At 39.4% G+C, this 19,948-nt stretch overlaps 1 protein-coding gene across 3 annotated transcripts in view; it reads right to left on the reverse strand.

The window, feature by feature from the left end:
* Positions 1 to 6,486, reverse strand: part of syt7b (synaptotagmin VIIb) — a 131,166-nt gene extending 124,680 nt beyond the window's left edge. For 2 of the 3 annotated variants that reach the window (XR_009272173.1, XM_058782956.1), the window contains exon 1: positions 6,130 to 6,486. Coding sequence is in view for 1 of the 3 variants with exons in the window: in XM_058782956.1 (XP_058638939.1) it covers positions 6,130 to 6,274 (145 nt within the window). In the remaining 2 variants the exon portion in view is untranslated. The remainder of the gene's footprint in view (positions 1 to 6,129) is intronic. The other variant, XM_058782957.1, reaches the window with a different exon arrangement.
* Between the last annotated feature and the right edge of the window lie 13,462 nt (positions 6,487 to 19,948).

Genomic DNA, 19,948 nt, shown 5'->3' on the forward strand with positions numbered 1-19,948 from the left:
ATAGCTACTACTCCAGCCGTTCGCTTCTCGTTTGCTCCGTCTCTGAATGAAATATTAATAGAACCTTTGACAACAGGACTGGAAACAGCCATTAACACGCAATTACCCAGAGACGTGATGTGTACAAACTACAAGGTCAACCTGCGTCGGTGTTTTTCTTCCCGTCTCTGGCGCTCGTCTGTCGTCTTTGTCTTTCAGCCTCTGACCTAGACTGGCAGGTTTATCTCAAGCACTGCACTCACTGCATGATGACCGTAACAACTGCACCTTAAACCACAGCCGTGGCTGTAGATTTATAACGGCAGTGAGGGCTGGAGGAAGGTTTTGCGATAACATCTTTACGATATGTGACTCAGGAGGTCTGTCAGTCACCTTGTAAGTGGACAAAGATGAGACACTACATAACACCAGGGCCCAATCCGGCCCTGCTCCTCTGAAGAAAAAGCAGTTTTGTACTAAAAAAAGAAACTCAAGTGGCTGTGAGAGCAGAATAATGTCCTAATCACATGGTTTGTCTGGCTAGACTTATGTTAAACACAACTGAATGGCATAAAACTAGATTGCTCCAATTATAGCCAACAAACTTTCTACAATGAAAGCGGATGATCTGACATGTCACGCATTCAGGTGAGAGACACCCTGTTTTTATTTCTGTCATGCTTCTCTCGTCACTTTAATTTCTGTCTGAAATAAAATGATTTTATTTACTTAAATTAAACATCTGACTGTTGCTTCAAATAATGACATATTGTATAGTTTACAATGGCATCAAGATGCTGAATTAAATTATTTACCACTGGATGGGTCTTTTCAAAACTAGGATTATGACTCATATATAAAAGACCTATAGGTTCTTTCCTCCTGAATTTTGATCACCTGACGTCGCAACCGAACCATTTTGATGATTATAACTAAGGAAAATCCCAAAGAAAATCTATGGGGTATTGTGAAGAGGAAGATGCGATACGCCAGACCCAACAATGCAGATGAGCTGAAGGCCACTATCAGAGCAACCTGGGCTCTCAGAACACCTGAGCAGTGCCACAGACTGATCGACTCCATGCCACGCCGCATTGCTGCAGTAATTCAGGCAAAAGGAGCCCCAACTAAGTATTGAGTGCTGTACATGCTCATACTTTTCATTTTCATACTTTTCAGTTGGCCAAGATTTCTAAAAATCCTTTCTTTGTATTGGTCTTAAGTAATATTCTAATTTTCTGAGATACTGAATTTGGGATTCTCCTTAGTTGTCAGTTATAATCATCAAAATTAAAAGAAATAAACATTTGAAATATATCAGTCTGTGTGTAATGAATGAATATAATATACAAGTTTCACTTTTTGAATGGAATTAGTGAAATAAATCAACTTTTTGATGATATTCTAATTATATGACCAGCACCTGTGTATGTATATGTGTGTGTGTATATATATATATATATATATATATATATATATTAGATTTTAGTTTATATTATATTTCAGTTTATTGTATTTGAAATAATAAAAATGTTTTTAATGGTTTTAATTAGTTAACAGTAATAACCCTGCTCTAAAACAATCTGTATTGTATAAAGTGCTATACAAATAAACATGGCTTGACTTGACTTTTACATGCCTCATTGCAACCTCCATTTTTGATTTTTTGAAAGAAAACGACAAATCACCATTTATTTATTTTTTTTGTGGTAATGCTTTCGATTGAGTTTGCATCGTACCTAGAATATTGTCCGTTATGCCATCATTCTAATTTTCAAAGTCATGTGCTGAAAAACAAGCCGGTTCTCAAAAGGGTTTGGTCATCAGTTTGGCCGAGCGGATCATTTCGGTGCAAAAGCAGTAACAGAGCTCTCACATTGGCAACTTTCATTAACCTCCAATATTCTGACGAAATTGAAAAATTCAGAAATTCATACAGGAAGCATCTAAATGCAGAAGCATCATCTGATCCCTCACTGGCCATCAGTGTTCATCGACACGAGCTAAAAGCCTTACAAACTCACAATGTCACTCCAATCAGAGTGGAAGTGATTGGCGAGCCTCCAAATGCACCTGTACGTCCGTCGCATCTCTCCACGTTCTCCCTGCTTCGTCCAGAGGTGTCCTTCGCCAAACCCTCCACCATCCGCTTTGCGGCCGCCACTTGACCTTCTCGCTGTGTTTGTCTTATCACGCCGCCGCTACAACATCAGATCATGCCAGGAATGCCAATGACATTAAGATCCCATCCAGGAAACGACCCCGCATCCAGTTTCGACTCCACAATATGTCAAAGCTCTTCTGCTATCAGCGCTCTGAAACAACTGTTGTTATCGTCTGTAAACTTCAAACGCTGTGTGCTTGGGTTGAGAGTACATGAAAGGGTTTCTAAAAAGTAGATACAGAGCAATATCAGAGTTTCTGTGGTGAATTAGAGGCGAGGCAGACACTTTCGTCACGTGTGAGGACGTCTAGCGCGGAGACAGACAAGATGGCTTATGGGGTGTGAAATTATCTGATGTGATTGAAATCTTGCCTCTGTCAAAGATTAACCCTTGTCAGTGTCTCACATATATGTTCTTATCGCTCATCGCACAGCAGCAATGCAAAACCACCGCTGGGCAGGTCTCTGTGAGAAGTATCCTTGAGCTGTCAGTTTGATCTTCACCTGTCCTTAAAGGAACAGTGCACCCAAAAATGAAAATTTGCCAAAACTTTACTCACCCTCAGGCCACCCGAGATGTAGGCAAGTTTGTTTCTTCTACAAATTTGGAGAAATTCAGCATTAAATCATTTGCAGTGAATGGGTGCCGTCAGAATGAGAGTCCAAACAGCTGATAAAAACATCACTATAATCCACAAGTAATCCACACCACTCCAGTCCATAAGTTAATGTCTTGAGAAGCAAAAAGCTGCTGGTTTATAAGAAATAAATCTATCATTAAGAGGTTTTCTGGCAAAAATAATTCATAGTAACACAAATACACTGCAAACGGCTCCACTGCAAAAGCACTGGAGAATTCAATATTATTGATAGAGGACTCCAGTATTTTATCCAGAAGCAATGGTTTGAAGTTAAAAATGTTTCAATTATGAGTTTGTTTTATACAAACAAAACAGTTTTTCTTTTCACAAGACATTAATTGATGGACTGGAGTGGTGTGGATTACTTGTGGATTATTGTGATGTTTTTATCAGCTTTTTAGACTCTCATTCTGACGGCACCCATTCACTGCAGAGGATCCTCTGATCCTCCAGATTTTCTCTTTTAAAAGCATTAGTGTCCATGTCTGTGTTTTGTAAAAAAAAAAAAAAATACAACCCGGAGGAAATGCTTCTCTGCTCAGCTGACTGGGCTAAGCATTTCTTCAACTGGATATTCCCAAATCCGTGCTCACAAAATGTGCTTTTGTCTAGTACAGCATGAAATCTCTGGCAATACGTTCAGCTTGAGATTCCCAGCTGAATTCACATTAAGACGAACTAAAGCTGATTACATCCACAACGCTAATAAAACTTCTCATACAAATTTGCATGCCTTACAAAAAATTACCATGGTAGTGCAAAATGTTACTACACTTATTTTTACTACGATGTGGAAACGTGATGTTATCCATGCACCAAAAACAATTAAATTGATTAATATATATATATATATATATATATATATATATAAAGTAAAATTATAAATTACAATTTGCAACGTCATTCTAGGTTCAGGTTGTGTGTCCCTGATTAGTGGCTCTTGCTCAAAAGACATACAAAGTTGAATGTCAAGACAGAAACTATAGTGAAGACAGAAGAAAATTTGCAGGAGGATTATTACTGAAATCACATCTGTCAGCTTTACAGTAATATTCAGTACAGCTCTTATGCTTGTGTTGAGACCCAGTGTCCATTATAATGGAAAGAATCCTGTGTAAGACATGTAACTCTAATATGATACGACTTCACCTCACATTAAACCTGTCAAACTATTAGTTATTTAGCTCTTAAATATAACATTTATTATACTACAGTTATGACATATGTTTCTGAATTGCGCCACAGTTTCAAATGAATATTTGTGACATTGAATCCACTGATTCGGTTTAGTTATCCTTCAGGATTTGGGTGGTACAAAATGGCAAGAACCATAAAAATTGGACACGGGTCACCGAAAGAACCATGTCAAATGTATGATTCGTTTATGAATCAGACATCACTATGCATCCCATTTGAACAGTTCATTGAAAAGAATCGACTCAAAACAGTGATTCATTCACAAATCGAGCATCGCTAGCTTTGATTCTAAGCAGCCAGCAGAAAATATGGGACACTCACAACATGATTAATGAAATACTGTCTAGAATAATGTTTCTTACAGTAATCGCTCTCATCAGACAAGAAATAAATTAGTAAAATTTGATGAAATTGCCAGCAATGACCACAGGAGCTGTGAACTGTGGGAACAACGACTGTAGAAAGAATCTATGGTGTTGAGGTGGAAACAACAGTTACCATGGTAAGAAAAACCAAGGCTACAGTTTTCAATGCAGAAACCATTTCTCACAGTAAGTTTAAGTCAACTGTAAAGCCGCATATCTTGTAGAAACAGCTTTTTTTTCATGGACTTCATATTGTATGTGTTCAGAAGGCTTTTCAGCAAAATTAAACCGTAAAACAGCAAAAAAAGCAAAGGGTAGTATACAAAATATATTTAAAAAGTGGCTAACAGAAATATAATTTTTCCTCAAATTCCATCACAAAGAGTTAACAACTTAACTATGATCTGCATTACACGGGCATTGCCGGTCAATCCATTTACCAAGCCAATTTCGTCCAATTTTTCTTGTCTGATGAGAGCGATTACTTTATATTGTACCTAAGAAACATTATTCTAGACAATATTTCGTTAATCATGTTGCGAGTGTCATGTTTTCTGTTGGCTGCTTAGAATCAAAGCGAGTGATGCATGATTTGTGAATAAATCACTGTTTTGAGTCGATTCTTTTCAATTAACGTACAAATACATTGAACTTCACAACACCTCTGCATGTTTACAGGTAGAACAATATGCGCCTCACTCAAACTTTTAATAAGTCTTAAATGGATTATACTGTATATCCTGGAAGAGACAGACATTTGAGAGGCAGAAGGGAGAGACAATGAGTTAAATATCTGAAGAAAATATTTCAAGTTACACTGACCCTGGAGATCTTGCAGCATGCATTATTTTCACGGGAGATTAAAAACTATTAAACTGTAAATAGCGATCAATATTTTGCGCACAGCACTGATGTGTACTGCTATTGTAAAAACCCACAAGAAATTCCCAAGGGTACTCAAGACGAATTAGCCTTCCGGGTTGGTCTACAAATTGACGTCATGACTGAATTGGAGTATAGCCATAAATTAAAGTATTTTACGCTCCTGACATTCAAGGGTTAAAGTAAAGGCTTTTATTTAATTTATTTCCGCACTGGCACCTCGCGTCAGAAATGACTGTTTAATTATTAATTGACGTCTTGCAAAAACACGACTGCTTTTCTGCCACTGTGTCTCTTGCAAATAAATCAAATGACAGGACTCTGTCTGTGCACACACACACACACATCACAATTGACCATCGTAATTTTACCACCTGACAAATCTCGTGGCGCGCAACAGGAGGGGGCAGAGGCCAATGCATGTCCGTTTCCCTTCGTCCTCATAATGACCCATCCTTACTTCTCTCACTATTGCATATGAAAAGTGTCCTTTTGATACATGTGTGTCAGATGCAAACGATAAGACGAAAAATAAACGCACGCGCAGACACCCTATCATGACTATGTGATGAGAGATGATGACCTTGCGCGTGCATAGATGACAACTCCCTCAAAGGCACCGGGGTAAATGCATTTACCTTCGCGGTACGCAACACAACAGGTGCTGTGAATGTGTGAAAACGCCAACGAATGCTTATAGAGAAACCTGGCTGCACCTGTTTGCGCGTTCGGCGAGTGACAGTTTGCAGTTGAGGACAAATTGAAGCCAAATCCAATCGAAATGACACGGTACGGTACTGACCCGTACGCGAGCGGTACCGGGTGCCGCCACAACGTCTGCCGCTCAAGGGCGGGCGTTCTCGCTGAAAACAAATGAGAGGAATCCACCAAAGTAGCTCACCTTTTCCGTCCTCGTCCTCCCGATTCAGGTGCATGGCTGTTCGCCTTTGGCACGCCAATAAACGCTTGTTTCTTCTCTCAAGTCCCCTCCAAGAAAAAGTCGAATCCAAAATGCGCTCTCGAGCTTCCAATGGGCGAGTGACCATGGAGCACCGCTCCCAGCTTATTTCTTTCTTTCACTCACTTGGTTTTTCTTTCCCAGTCCCCTCATTCGGCTGATGTCGGGAGATGGCAGTGAGAGGGTTTGAAGGGAGGGATGAGGGCGAGGAGTGGTGAGTGGTGTGTCCGTGTCACCGCCAGCTGATGGCACATCTCAGTTTATGTGGGTGAAGTCGCGTAAAACGGGACGCGTTTTGGTCAGTCACCGAGAGCGCGCGGTTAAAACAGCTCTGCAGGCTGCAGCTCTCGGGTTTATTTTAGCATTATATTTTGAAAATGTCACAAAAAAAAAAAAAAAAAACTATTTAAGCCCGAGCCATTTAAATGTCAGATGTCACGGGGTCAGGATAAAACGAGCCCGTGAATTTGTACCGCAAAATCATAATTGTAAGTAGGCTAAATAAAAAAAATCATAAAGGTAAGTAAATGCACTTGTTTTTAATATGGCATCAAAATAAATGTTAAAATGCATGTGTATATGCATATATTTGGATACTGTATTCATGCAATATAAAGACCACATGTGCAATCTTGAATTTTCAAGAAAATCGTCAAAAATTGTATAAATTCATTAAGTATTCCATTTTAGCTGATAAAATGGTACAGCAACTAAAAGTTTTACCATCCAGCGTTTGTAAAGTCATTAGCCCTGCCCACTTTATCAAACTCAGACCAATCAAATCAATCGATACATGTCAAGCATTAGTAATATGTCGCATTGCTTCTGGTTCGAGTCATTGTGTATGCTTCCTTAAATTTACTCAAGATACCTTCAAAGGAGATACTGAAGAGTATGTTCATCACAGGCCCTACTGTATGAAGATTGATTTTAGTTAACTAGCTAACTAGGTTAGCTGATTACCTTAAAAATCCATAGATAATGCCATTAGTGCATACTGCTGTTAATAGTTTCTCTGACAAGCGGATGCAATGGCGCCTGTTTTCCGGTTTGGTCAGGTGACATTGGACATATAGGCTTACTGGTCCCCATTGACAAATGTTTCCAACAGTTTGCGATAATACACTACAGAGATGATGTATTTTTGAAGGCCAAACCAGAAGTTTGCATCACCTTGGTTCCCTTGACAAAAACAGGATTTTTCCATTGGCTTTTGAATTTTAGAAGGAAATAAGCTCGGTGACCAATAAATGTTTATGATTCTTGCATGTTTTGTTCACTTGGACAATCTTCACAAATTAACACAGCATTCCTGGATTTTGAAGATTCAATACAACCAACCATGTAAAAAGCTATAAACAAACTACACCACAGATGCATATGACCTCAATGTCAGTCTTTATTTAAAAATAATCCCTGAAATTATTAGTTAGAATAGTTTGCAAGAGCATGATTATAAACACAATTGAAAACAAAAAAACATTGCCAATGGAACCAGAAGTGTTCAGTGCTAACTCGTTTCTGGGGCTACAAAGATACGTCATTCCTGCAGCAGTCCATGACTGGAAATTGAATCTCAAAGAACTCCAACCTTTATATCACCCTTTGAACATTTCTGTCTATGTTTTGTCTTTTGCACATGCTTGCTTTCTTGTAATCTCTCATTTGCTGCACGTGTGTTGCCTCTATATACATATTTGAGCAGAAAGTTGATGATGAACTTCTTGGCTTTAGTTGGTGGTGTGTGTTCTTGTGGAATGCAAGTGTGTTAAGAATACATTCCTGGTCATCATACTACATATATGTTGTACATATACCTTTGACCAGTATAATTCTTTGAACTGTGACTTGACATTTATGCATTTGGCATATGCTTTTATTCAAAGTGGCTTACATTGTATAGTTCCCTCGGAATCAGGCCCATAACCCTGATGCTACCAGGCTCATATTTCTTAGCTGTATTTTCCAATCTATCTTCCAGGTCAGTCGCTGTTTTGTCTTCATTCCTGATGTATCTCTCTTTTTATATTTCAAGCTATAGCAGCTGAACCATATTTTATGCTGCTTTTAAGGGGGTTTTATAAAAATCGTTAGTCGTAGCCTTCATCCGAAGACACTTGGACTCTTTTTATCAATTTTATAAATTTTATTACACTTTAAGGAGTAAACCCCAAAATGAAAATCTGTTGAAAACATACTCAGCCTCAGGCCACCCAAGATGTAGATGAGTTTGTTTCTTCAGAACAACCAGATTTGGAGAAATTTAGCATTACACTTGCTCACCAATGTATCCTTTGCAGTGAATGGGTGCCGTCAGAATGAGAGTCCAAACAACTGATAAAAAGATCACAATAATTCAAAATTTTACATCACAATTTCTCTCCTAATTCAAAATTCGATAAAGCAATATTATGTATAGAGGACTTGTGTTTTAGCCAAAAGTAACTGTTTAAAGTTAAAACATCTTAATGATGGATTTGTTTCTTACAAACACGCAGATTTTCGCTTCACAAGACATTGATGGACTGGAGTGGTGTGGATTACTTGTAGATTATTATGATGTTTTTATCGACTGTTTGGACTCTCATTCTGACGGCACCCATTCACTGCAGAGGATCCATTGGTGAGCAAGTTCAATCAATATTTGCGTTTATTAATATAAATCAGAATTAACCATTCTGAATTACCTAAATAATATAGTTCATAAGCATTTACAGATTTGAGTTTATCTGCATTTTGTAGTGACTTTGAGCATAGTTTGTAGTGGTTTGACAGAATAGCGGCAGTTTTTAGTGACATTTGAAACCTTACCTTGAAAGCTTCTCAATTTGGTCTTCACTGCATGTAATTAGCCAATGTTTTGCCATTCCTGCCGATTTTCGCAAGCTATTTAGCATCTCTACTTGATGTTGGATGATTGACAGCTGCTTATGCTAATTATACCTTCTGATGCGCTGATGACAGCATTACCTGCACCCCCCACAGAGTGCCATCATACTCAGCATGTGCTCTAAACATGCAGAAATGTCTGCTTTTATGAAGTCAGACTCATCTGGGATCACACTACATTGTGTCTCCTGAGACAATCTGTTTTCCCAGCTGCTGGAACAGCACAACAATCCAATTGACTCTCAGCTCACGGCTGCAGGTTCAGATCCTCCAATGAAACCCAGTGATACTGACGCCCCCTAGAGGATCTTCACTAGAGTTGCATTAGAATTCTAATGGAGAGGAAACAGCAGCCTCTCAAGCAGCTGCCATGCTGCGCAGTCAGTCTGAGTGTTTTTGTATGAAGGTACTGCCTAAAGAAATGTTTCAGACTGGCTTCCAAAGCAGCATAACATTGTGTCTAATGGTCTAGACAAAAATCAAGTAAGCTTTAGACACACCAAGCCACATATTTAATGATTACAATGATTATTTTTGCAGTAAAAATGGAATCATGCCTCAAAAAAATTTTTTAAAGTGCAATTATGCAGGGTGTGAATCAGTGTTATTTTTGTTAGATACTATTATGGTTGTAATTTTTTACATATGTTCAATTTTTATTTATTTATTTATGTTTTAAAATGTCTATATAGTTTTTTATTAATTTCATGCCTTAAAAAATTAAAAATGACATTTATGCTGGGTGTGTATGTCATTATTTTACTATCATTGAGATATTATTATAGTTTTTATTCATATTTTAAATTAGTATTTATTTATATTTTCCATAGTCATTTTAAATTTGAAAGTTTTAGTACATTTGTTGTTTTTGCATTATGTCTGTCTTTTATTCATTTTTTGCCTTAAAAATGTAAAAAGGACATTTATACAAGGTCTGAATCTGTATTTTAGTATACTTTTTATTAATATTTTGAATTAGTGTTTTTATTTTTTTATTTTTTTGATTGTTACGACAATTTGCGTTCTGTACTTCAACATACTGCACTCCTAAAATGACGTAAAAATCCTTCAAAACCCAGCTAAAAATCATTTTATAATTAGCACATTTCTTTTACTGTATAAATTAACTTAATTCTTTCAACCACTGCATCATCAGATGCCTTTTCTATTCTTTCTATCAGCTGCCAAACTGTATGCACAGGATTGTGGGAGATCACAGATGCAGCGATGCTGCTTTGAAAACCCGGCCAGTGAAGGCATAATGTGTTGGTAGACAGAATGTTACACAATCACTGGACTCAGACGTGCCTTACAGCACTCCTACCTGCCAAGGTAGCATTTTTCTGGTTTCAGACAGTCTAGATCAGAAGAAACAAAATGTTATAATTAAGTGGAGTCTGAGATTCTTGTGCAAAACACAGACTCAATAAGAAGAATGTTGAACATCATTTTAGGTCTTTTTTTTTCTTGATTATTTTTCTAATGTCTATATAGTTCATACCTTAAAAAAAGGAAGTGGAAGGTGTAAATTATTTCTTCTAACTTTTTATTTCCCATTTTTATCTTGACTTTAGTTCGAATTTTAGTCAATGTGTCATGTTTTTGTCTTTTATTATTATTTATATTATATATTTTTTTATATTTTGAATTAGTTTTCATTTTTATATCTTCCATTTTAGTTCAAGTTTTAGTCATTTTGTCATGTTTTTCTTTTATAAGTTTTTATTTTTATATAGTTTTAAAAAGGACATTTGTGCTTGGTGTAAATAAGTATTATTTTAGTATAACAGATACTATTGGAGTTTTTATTAATATTTTGAATTATTTTAATATTTTTCATTTTCATTTTAGTTCAAGTTTTAGAAATTTTGTTGTATTTTTTTATTTTAGATGTCTATATACTTTATTAATTTCATGCTTTAAACACATTTATGGTGGGTATGAATCAGTGTTATTTTAGTGAGGTTTTTATTTTTTGTATAATTGAGATATTATAGTTTTTAATAATATTTTGAATTAGATTTTATTTTCCATTTTCATTTTAGTTAATGTTTTAGTAATTTTGTTGTGTGTTTTTGTCATTATTATTAGTTTTTGTTTCAGACAGTCTGTCTAGACCGGAGAAGCCAAAATGTAATAATTTATGTAGAGTCTGAGATTCACTGACTCAATAAGAGCAATGTTGAACATCCTTGAAAGGCCTTGAGTATCTCTGTGTCCTTGTGAATAAGGCATTTATCCCCCTAACCAATAAAAGCATGTGTATTTCATAAAGTACAACTGCAACCTGAAAACCACCATGAGTTTGTTATTACTTCATAAAGATTAGGTAGAGTAAACTGTACATTGCATTCTATGTATTTCCATGGACAGAAAGTTGCTTGATTTATGTGATCTTCTGACTTTGGCTGCAAAGTATTGTTTTTGCATAAAGAATGTTGAAAAGGGAAAACAGACTGAGGGCATGGGGCATCAGTCGGCCTTTCATTGTGTGTATGTGCGTGCGTGCGTGTGTGTAACTGCTGGGGGCTTAACCTTGACTTAGAGTAGCCAGACACCTAAGTGAGAGATAGGACCTGATATGCTGGCTTCTTGTCATTGCCGCTGGCTCATTGATATCACACGATCACTCCTACATCAGTCTGTCTGTATCTCTCTCTCTCTCTCTCTCTCTCACACACACACACACACACACACACACACACACACACACACACACAAATGCATAAACAAAAACACTGCCCGGTTCAGCATTTATCAACTAAGGCGTTCTCAACCCACTTGACTTCAGATTTCTTTTGTAAAACCCATTAAGTTAAATTCTTGTCAACATCCTTGACATTTACCCATAATCCTCACATCACCTGTTAGACTTTAGCGTAACAAATTCTCTGAGTAAATCACATTTTATCCACCCTGGCTATGTTCCAAAACCTAGTGAGCTGCCTAAATAAATGTACATTTCATTGCAGAAATTGTCTTTACTATCATTTTATGAATTAAACAATGTGATGTGATATATGTAATCTCAGAAAAACTGTCACTGGGACGGTACCTTTTCAAAAGGTACACTTTTGTAACTTATTTACCCCTAAAGGGTACATATTTAAAGTGTAAATGTTTGTACCTTCTGAAAAGATGCACCTATTTTATTTTTATTTTTTTTGAGAGTGTAGGTAAAATGCTGACATTTGACATCAAAAATATGGAAGACTGGAGACTGGATTTATTTCCATTCAATTTCTCACATCTTGCAAAGCAAAAATGTTGTGTGAAAACGTTCCCTTAGAAGGCAGCTTCCTATGTGGACAGTAAACAACAAGGCAGCTCACTAGATTTTGGAACAGGGCTCTATCTCGCTCCCTTTGAGGTAAATATTCATTAAGCTGCCTCACTGGTTGCTTCTGAACTCAAGTCAACAAGCGTGCCTTTCATCTCACACTGTTTTCATGGGTAATCAAGCACAAGAGTCTGGCTAATTTTACAGCCTTGATCTCCCAGTTCACCTTGCACACACAGCGCATGACGCACATCATATAGTTAAACAACTGCACATTGTTGCAGATATGTTGCTTTTACGGGTTCAGATGGAACTCTATATTAATAGAATAACTGGGCAATGTTAATTATGCTATAGTGAAGTGTGGATTAGTTTTCTGGCAGAGCTCTGTGGCGTTAAAAGAAAAATGGTTATAGCCCTAATAGGATCCTATAATGTAATGTCATGCGAAACATTTCACATTGCAAGTGAAACTTGATTTTTACATTTTCTAGAAAATGTGACTGGTGTTTGTCACCACCATGATGCTGATTGCTGACCTCATATCTTGATGATATTCTGGTCCCTAGAATGGTTAAAGTGAATTCATGCATTTTTTCACTTATTTTAGTGTCTGCCAGGTGAAATTATACTGCAAGTCTGAATGCTTGGAAAAATAATGACAAGCATCTCCTGACTAAGTTGCACATTTTGAAACTACTGTCTCCGCTGAACCAAAATGGTTGGTTCCAGGAGTGTCGCTAGTGGGGGGGAAAGGGTGACAGGGTGCATAGCAAATTCAGTGCACAGGGTCCAGAGCTCCTAGCTGCGCTACTGGTTGGTTCCCAAATAGTGATGAGCAAAATGAGAGTATTTTTAAGCTTTACCTGACTTGTTAAAACCATTAAAGACCCGTTTCTGTTGTCTACAAACCAGTGCACGAATGATTAATATATATACAGTATGGATTTCACATACATGGATTCTTATTGGAAAGACTGGATTTTGCATGCATGGATTCCTATTGCAAATACTGGATTTCGCATACATGGATTGCTATTGGAACGACTGGATTCCGCATGTATGGATTCCTATAGGAATTACTGGATTTTGCATGCTTGGATTCCTATTGGAATGTCTGGATTTCGCACTCATGGATTTCTGTTTCACATACATGGATTCCTATTGGAAAAGCTGGATTTTGCATGCATGAATTCCTATTGGAGCTACTGGATTTTGCATGCATGGATTCCTATTGGAACGACTGGATACTGCATGTTCGGATTCCTATTGGAATGACTGGATTTTGCATGCTTGGATTCCTATTGGAATGTCTGAATTTCGCATGCATGGATTCCTTTTGGAACGACTGGATTCTGCATGTATGTATTCCTATTGGAATGACTAGATTTTGCATGCTTGCATTCCTATTGGAATGTCTGGATTTCGCATTCATGGATTTCAGTTTCACATACATGGATGCCTATTGGAAAAGCTGGATTTTGCATGCATGGATTCCTATTGGAATTGCTGGATTTTGCATGCATGTATTTCTATTGGAATGACTGGATTTTGCATGCTTGGATTCCTGTTGGAATGTCTGGATTTCGCATTCATGGATTTTGGTTTCACATATTTACATTTACATTTACATTTAGTCATTTAGCAGACGCTTTTATCCAAAGCGACTTACAATTGGGGAATACATCGAGCGATTAATCTTGAAGAGGCAATCAGACATACGAAGTGCTTGCAACACCAAGTCTCAGACATTGTTCAAATAAATACAAACTACCAAAGGAAGGAATAAGTAAAGATAATTTTTTTTTTTTTTTTTTTTTAAGTTTAGGATGAAGTCAAGTGCTGTCGAAAGAGATGAGTTTTCAGTTGTTGCTTGAAGATTGACAGGGATCCAGCATTCCGGATAGAGGTGGGAAGATCGTTCCACCAGCCAGGAATGGTGAATGAGAATGATCTAGAGAGTGATTTTGCGCCTCTGTGATGGTATCACGAGGCGTCGCTCACTAGCAGATCTCAGATTTCTGGAGGGATGTAGTTTGTTAATAGAGAGTGCAAGTAAACGGGTGCTGAGCCAGTGGTTGTTCTATATGCAAGCATCAGTGTCTTGAACTTGATGCGAGCCGTGATTGGTAGCCAGTGCAGGGAGATAAAGAGAGGTGTAACATGGGCTCTTTTGGGCTCGTTGAAGACCAGTCGTGCCGCTGCATTCTGAATCATTTGTAGAGGTTTGACTGTATTAGACGGAAGTCCAGCCAGAAGAGCATTGCAATAGTCCAGCCTAGAAATGACAAGGGCCTGGACAAGAAGTTGTGCAGCATGCTCTGTCAGAAAGGGCCTGATCTTTCTGATGTTATATAGTGCAAACCTGCAAGATCGAGCAGTTTTGTAATGTGGTCTTTGAAGGTCAGCTGATCATCAAAGATTACACCAAGATTTCTGACCGAAGTTGATGGGGTTATTGTTGATGAACCTAACTGGATCGTGAAGTCATGCTGTAGAGTCGGAGTGGCAGGGAGGACAAGAAGCTCAGTCTTTGCCAGGTTGAGCTGCAGGTGATGTTCTTTCATCCATGCCGAGATGTCCGCCAGGCAACCTGAGATCCTTGCAGTTACCGTTGGATCATCTGGTTGAAAAGAGAGGTAGAGCTGTGTGTCATCAGCGTAGCAATGGTATGAGAATCCATGTGCCTGTATGATGGGACCCAGTGATGTAGTGTATGTGGAGAAGAGGAGGGTCCAAGAACTGATCCCTGAGGAACCCCAGTGACCAGTGTATGTGCTTTGGATACCTCACCTCCCAGGCCACCCTGAAAGACCTACCAGTGAGATAGGATTCAAACCAGCGAAGTGGAATGCCAGAGATGCCCAGTGATGAGAGGGTGGACAGGAGTATCTGATGATTGACAGTGTCAAAAGCGGCAGATAGGTCCAGCAGAATGAGGACTGATGATTTGGAATGGGCTTTTGCAATTCGCAGGGCTTCAGTGACCGAGAGAAGCGCAGTCTCAGTTGAATGGCCCCTCCTGAAACCTGACTGTTTAGCATCCAGTTTGTCGTTCTGTGAAAGAAACAGTGAGACTTGGTTGAAGACAACTCGTTCAAGTGTTTTCGCTATGAGCGGAAGGAGAGAGACAGGTCTGTAGTTTTCTATAAGAGAAGTGTTTAATGTAGGTTTTTGAGCAGTGGGGTTACCCGAGCCTGCTTGAACGCAATGGGGAAGTTACCTGTGAGTAGGGATGTGTTGATGATGTGTGTGAGTGCAGGTAAGAGTGTGGGTGAGATTGCTTGGAGAAGGTGTGAGGGGATTGGGTCAAGAGGACATGTTGTAGGATGGTTGGAGAGGAGAAGCTTGGATACTTCAGCTTCAGTGAGTGGACAGAAAGAAAAGATGGGAGTTTTAGCAGTGGATGTGGTAGGGTGAGGGTCCTGTGTGCGTGGAGGTGAAAACTGACCACTGATTGATCTAGTTTTGTCTGTAAAGAAAGTGGCAAAGTCATCAGCTGTAATAGAGGTGGAGGGAGGAGGTGGAGGGGACAGAGGAGGAATTAAATGTTCTGAAGAGATTACGCATGTCTGGGCGCTGTCGATCTTGTTGCGGAAATGTGAGGATTTGGCAGTGTGGACTTTAGCAGAGAAGGATGTGAGCATAGACTGGTACCTACTGAGGTCCGACAGATCGTTTGATTTGCGCCATTTTCTCTCTGCCGCTCTGAGTGTAGTCCGATGTTCACGAAGAACCTCGGATAACCAGGGGTTGGAAGGAGCAGCCCGTGCGGGCCTAGAGGAGAGAGGACAAATGTCGTCTAGACAAGAGGTTAAGGTAGAGCATAAAGTCTCAGTAGCTGCGTTTACATCCAGAGATGAGAAATGGGTGGGTGAAGGAAGAGAGGAGGATACCACAGAGGAAAGATGGGAAGGAGAAAGGGAGCGCAGGTTTCGTCTAAAAGTAACTGGTAGGGGTTGGTGGCACAGGAGAAGCAAAGTGTAATGTAAATGTAATGAAGAAATGGTCCGAAGTATGTAGCGGTTGTACCAGAATGTTATCTGCAGTACAATTGCGTGTGTAAATTAAGTCAAGTTGGTTGCCTGATTTGTGCGTGCTAGTAGTGGTAAGGCGTTTGAGATCAAACGAAGCTAGGAGTGCATGGAAGTCTGTAGCATAAGGCTTGTCTAGGTGAATGTTGAAATCACCAAAGACTAGGAGTGGAGTGCCATCCTCCACGAAGAGGACAGCAGCCCGTCCAGCTCCTCTAGGAAGGTGGCTAGAATTTGGCTAGGGGACGGTAAATGACCACGATCTGGAGTTTTATCGAGCTGATACAGTAATGGCATGAGATTCAAATGAGTTGTAATTGCATAGGGAAGAGCGGGTTGAGTATTTCCAATTGTTAGAAATGAGCAGACCAGTGCCTCCACCCGGCCAACTTGCCGGGGGTGTGAGAGAAAGAGATTAGTAGAGAGAGCAGCTGGGGTTGCTGAGTCTTCTGGACGAATCCAGGTCTCAGTCAAGCCCAAGATGCTGAGCGTGATTTTAAAGAAAAGAGAAATGAAGTCAGCTTTGTTGACAGCTGACTGACAATTCCAGAGACCCACAGAGAAGGAAAGAGGTGTAGTGAAGGAGGTAGAGATAAGGCGCAGGTTAGCAGGATTACGTTGCCGTCTGCGTGGGACGTTAGAGCGTGGTTGAGAGAGAACCGAATAGTTTGGAAACACATGATAGAGGTGGCAGGAAAGAGGATGGAAACGGAGAGTGTGTAAGGGAAGGGGGAAAAAAGAAAAGATACTTAAGTGTGTCGCTCGGAGTCGTTGCTCGGTTAAAGTCGCGCAGGAAAAGTCGATGGTCTTTACCCTCGTCTGTCTTCACACGAGGAGGCTGAACGCTTCCGCTGATGCTTCCGCGTCAGCGCTCGGACCTCTGATAAATACAGCCTAACACACTACCGTGAAAACAGCTGTGGCCGGCTTCTGATTGGCCCAGCCAATAGCCTTGTGCAAATAACTCAAGACGAAACTAACACTTCGCTAGCAAGGAGCACTGAAAATGATCCAGGTTCCTTCTTAGCCGAGGTGCAAATTATTATAATTAACAGAAAGTGCAATCAAACAACGAAACCTCAACGAAAATGCAGAATAGAAATAGAAGGGAAACGAAAGTATTCCTTCCCAACAGCAGGTAAATAATTTAAACAACAGATCTATGACTAAGTATCGCAACACTTACGAGCTGCTGTCCGTCTCTTCTGGTGAATATTCGGCTTCTCCCGAATCCACATATATGGATTCCTATTGGAACGGCTGGATTTTGCATGCATGGATTCCTAATGGAACGGTTGGATTTTGCATGCACGGATTCCTAATGGAACGACTGGATTCCGCATGCATAGATTCCTATTGGAATGACTGGATTTCCCATGCATGGATTCCTATTGGAACGACTGGATTTTGCATGCATGGATTCCTGTTGGAACGGCTGGATTTTGCATGCATGGATTTCTGTTTCCCATACATGGATTCCTATTGGAATGGCTGGATTTTGCATGCATGGATTCCTAATGGAACGGCTGGATTTTGCATGCATGGATTCCTAATGGAACGACTGGATTCCGCATGCATAGATTCCTATTGGAATGACTGGATTTTGCATGCTTGAATTCCTATTGGAATGTCTGGATTTCGGATTCATGGATTTCTGTTTCCCATACATGGATTCCTATTGGAACAGCTGGATTCCGCATGCATGGATTCCTATTGGAATGACTGGATTTTGCATGCTTGGATTCCTATTGGAATGTCTGGATTTCGGATTCATGGATTTCTGTTTCCCATACATGGATTCCTATTGGAACAGCTGGATTCCGCATGCATGGATTCCTATTGGAATGACTGGATTTTGCATGCTTGGATTCCTATTGGCATGTCTGGATTTCGTATTCATGTATTTCATGTTTCACATACATGGATTCCTACTGGAACTGCTGGATTTTGCATGCATGGATTTCAGTTTCACATACATGGATGCCTATTGGAAAAGCTGGATTTTGCATGCATGGATTCCTATTGGAACGACTGGATTTTGCATGCATGGATTCCTATTGGAACTGCTGGATTTTGCATGCTTGGATTCCTATTGGAATGTCTGGATTTTGCATTCATGGATTTCTGTTTCACATACATGGATTCCTATTGGAACGACTGGATTCCGCATGCATGGATTCCTATTGGAACTATTTGATTTCTCATGTATGGATTCCTATAGGAATGACTGGATTTCACATGCATCGATTCCTGTTGGAATGACTGGATTTCACATGCATTGATTCCTAATGGAACAGCTGGATTTAGCACGCATGAATTCCTATAGGAATGACTGGATTTCACATGCATGGATTCCTATTGGAATGACTAGGTTTTGCATGCATGGATTCTTATTGGAATGACTGGATTTAGCATGCATGAACTACTGGATTTTTCATGTGAAACTTCACAATGCAACGGTAAATGAGACTGCACTTACAAGTTCTACTTTTTTAAAAAAATGCATCTCTCATATGAACCCCTTTGTGAAGATTTAATCCCCAATGTTCCCAGCTCCTCTATTGCATCTCTGTTACAAAGTGACTTCACTAGCTGCACATAAAAAGATCTGGCTTCATTATGAGCAGAAATCAGAGGAGAATGTAGACGGCAGACAGATATTCCCTAAGGCGCAGGCAAAGACACGAGCACAGTTATTAGAGCTGTCCATGCATCGCATGTATACTCCGCTACTCTGTGTTCTTCCTGCGAATTCGCAATCAGCGCCTCGAGCTCGGCCATTTCAGGACTATGATATCAAGATGAAACGGATCTCGCAGAATAAGTTTGCGTTGCCGCCACTTCTGTCTTATGCTATGAGACGAAATATACTCCCAGCACACAAAACATACAAAGATCAATAACAGCGGTCACCGGGGAGATAGAAAATTTTTCCGAGATGAGGCCAGAGAGGTATGATTAGAGCAGAGAGGAGATGGCAGAGATTAGAATGAAATAGAGAGTCGGCCACTACAGTGCACAGATGAAAATAGCAACCAGTGGAGAGTTCAAAACATCTCTTTGGACAGTACGATGTGAAAACTATTAAAAGCCTGCCATGGAAGGGAGCTCTGTGGTCCGAATACTAAATATGATCTAAAGCCCCTGCAGATACAATCACATACCCAGCAATCAATGCATTTCTCCTGCCACCTTGATTTGCTTGAGTGGTTAGCAGCATGTCTACCCACAATCCCTTCTGTTCGCTCGTCGTACATGTGCTTGCAAGGCAGAACTGTATTAACATTCCTCACACTGCTAGAAAATGATTGTCTGACTTTCTGTGTTTTTCTCTTGTTTTTGCAGTATATCAAAACATTCTTAAATCAAGACATCTTTACTTGAGAGGCAAACTGACAAGTCTTGATTTCCGAAAAATTAAGAGTTTATTCTTGAAACAATTAAAAAAAATCTGCCAATGGGGTTAGAAAAAGAAACTTAAACCAAAGGGAAAATAACATTATTTTTCGGACCCCACTGGCAGACATGTATGTCATTTTAGGCGTAAATTTGCTTAATT

The sequence above is a fragment of the Onychostoma macrolepis genome, chromosome 07, assembly GCF_012432095.1.
Source record: "Onychostoma macrolepis isolate SWU-2019 chromosome 07, ASM1243209v1, whole genome shotgun sequence".
NCBI lineage: Eukaryota > Metazoa > Chordata > Actinopteri > Cypriniformes > Cyprinidae > Onychostoma > Onychostoma macrolepis.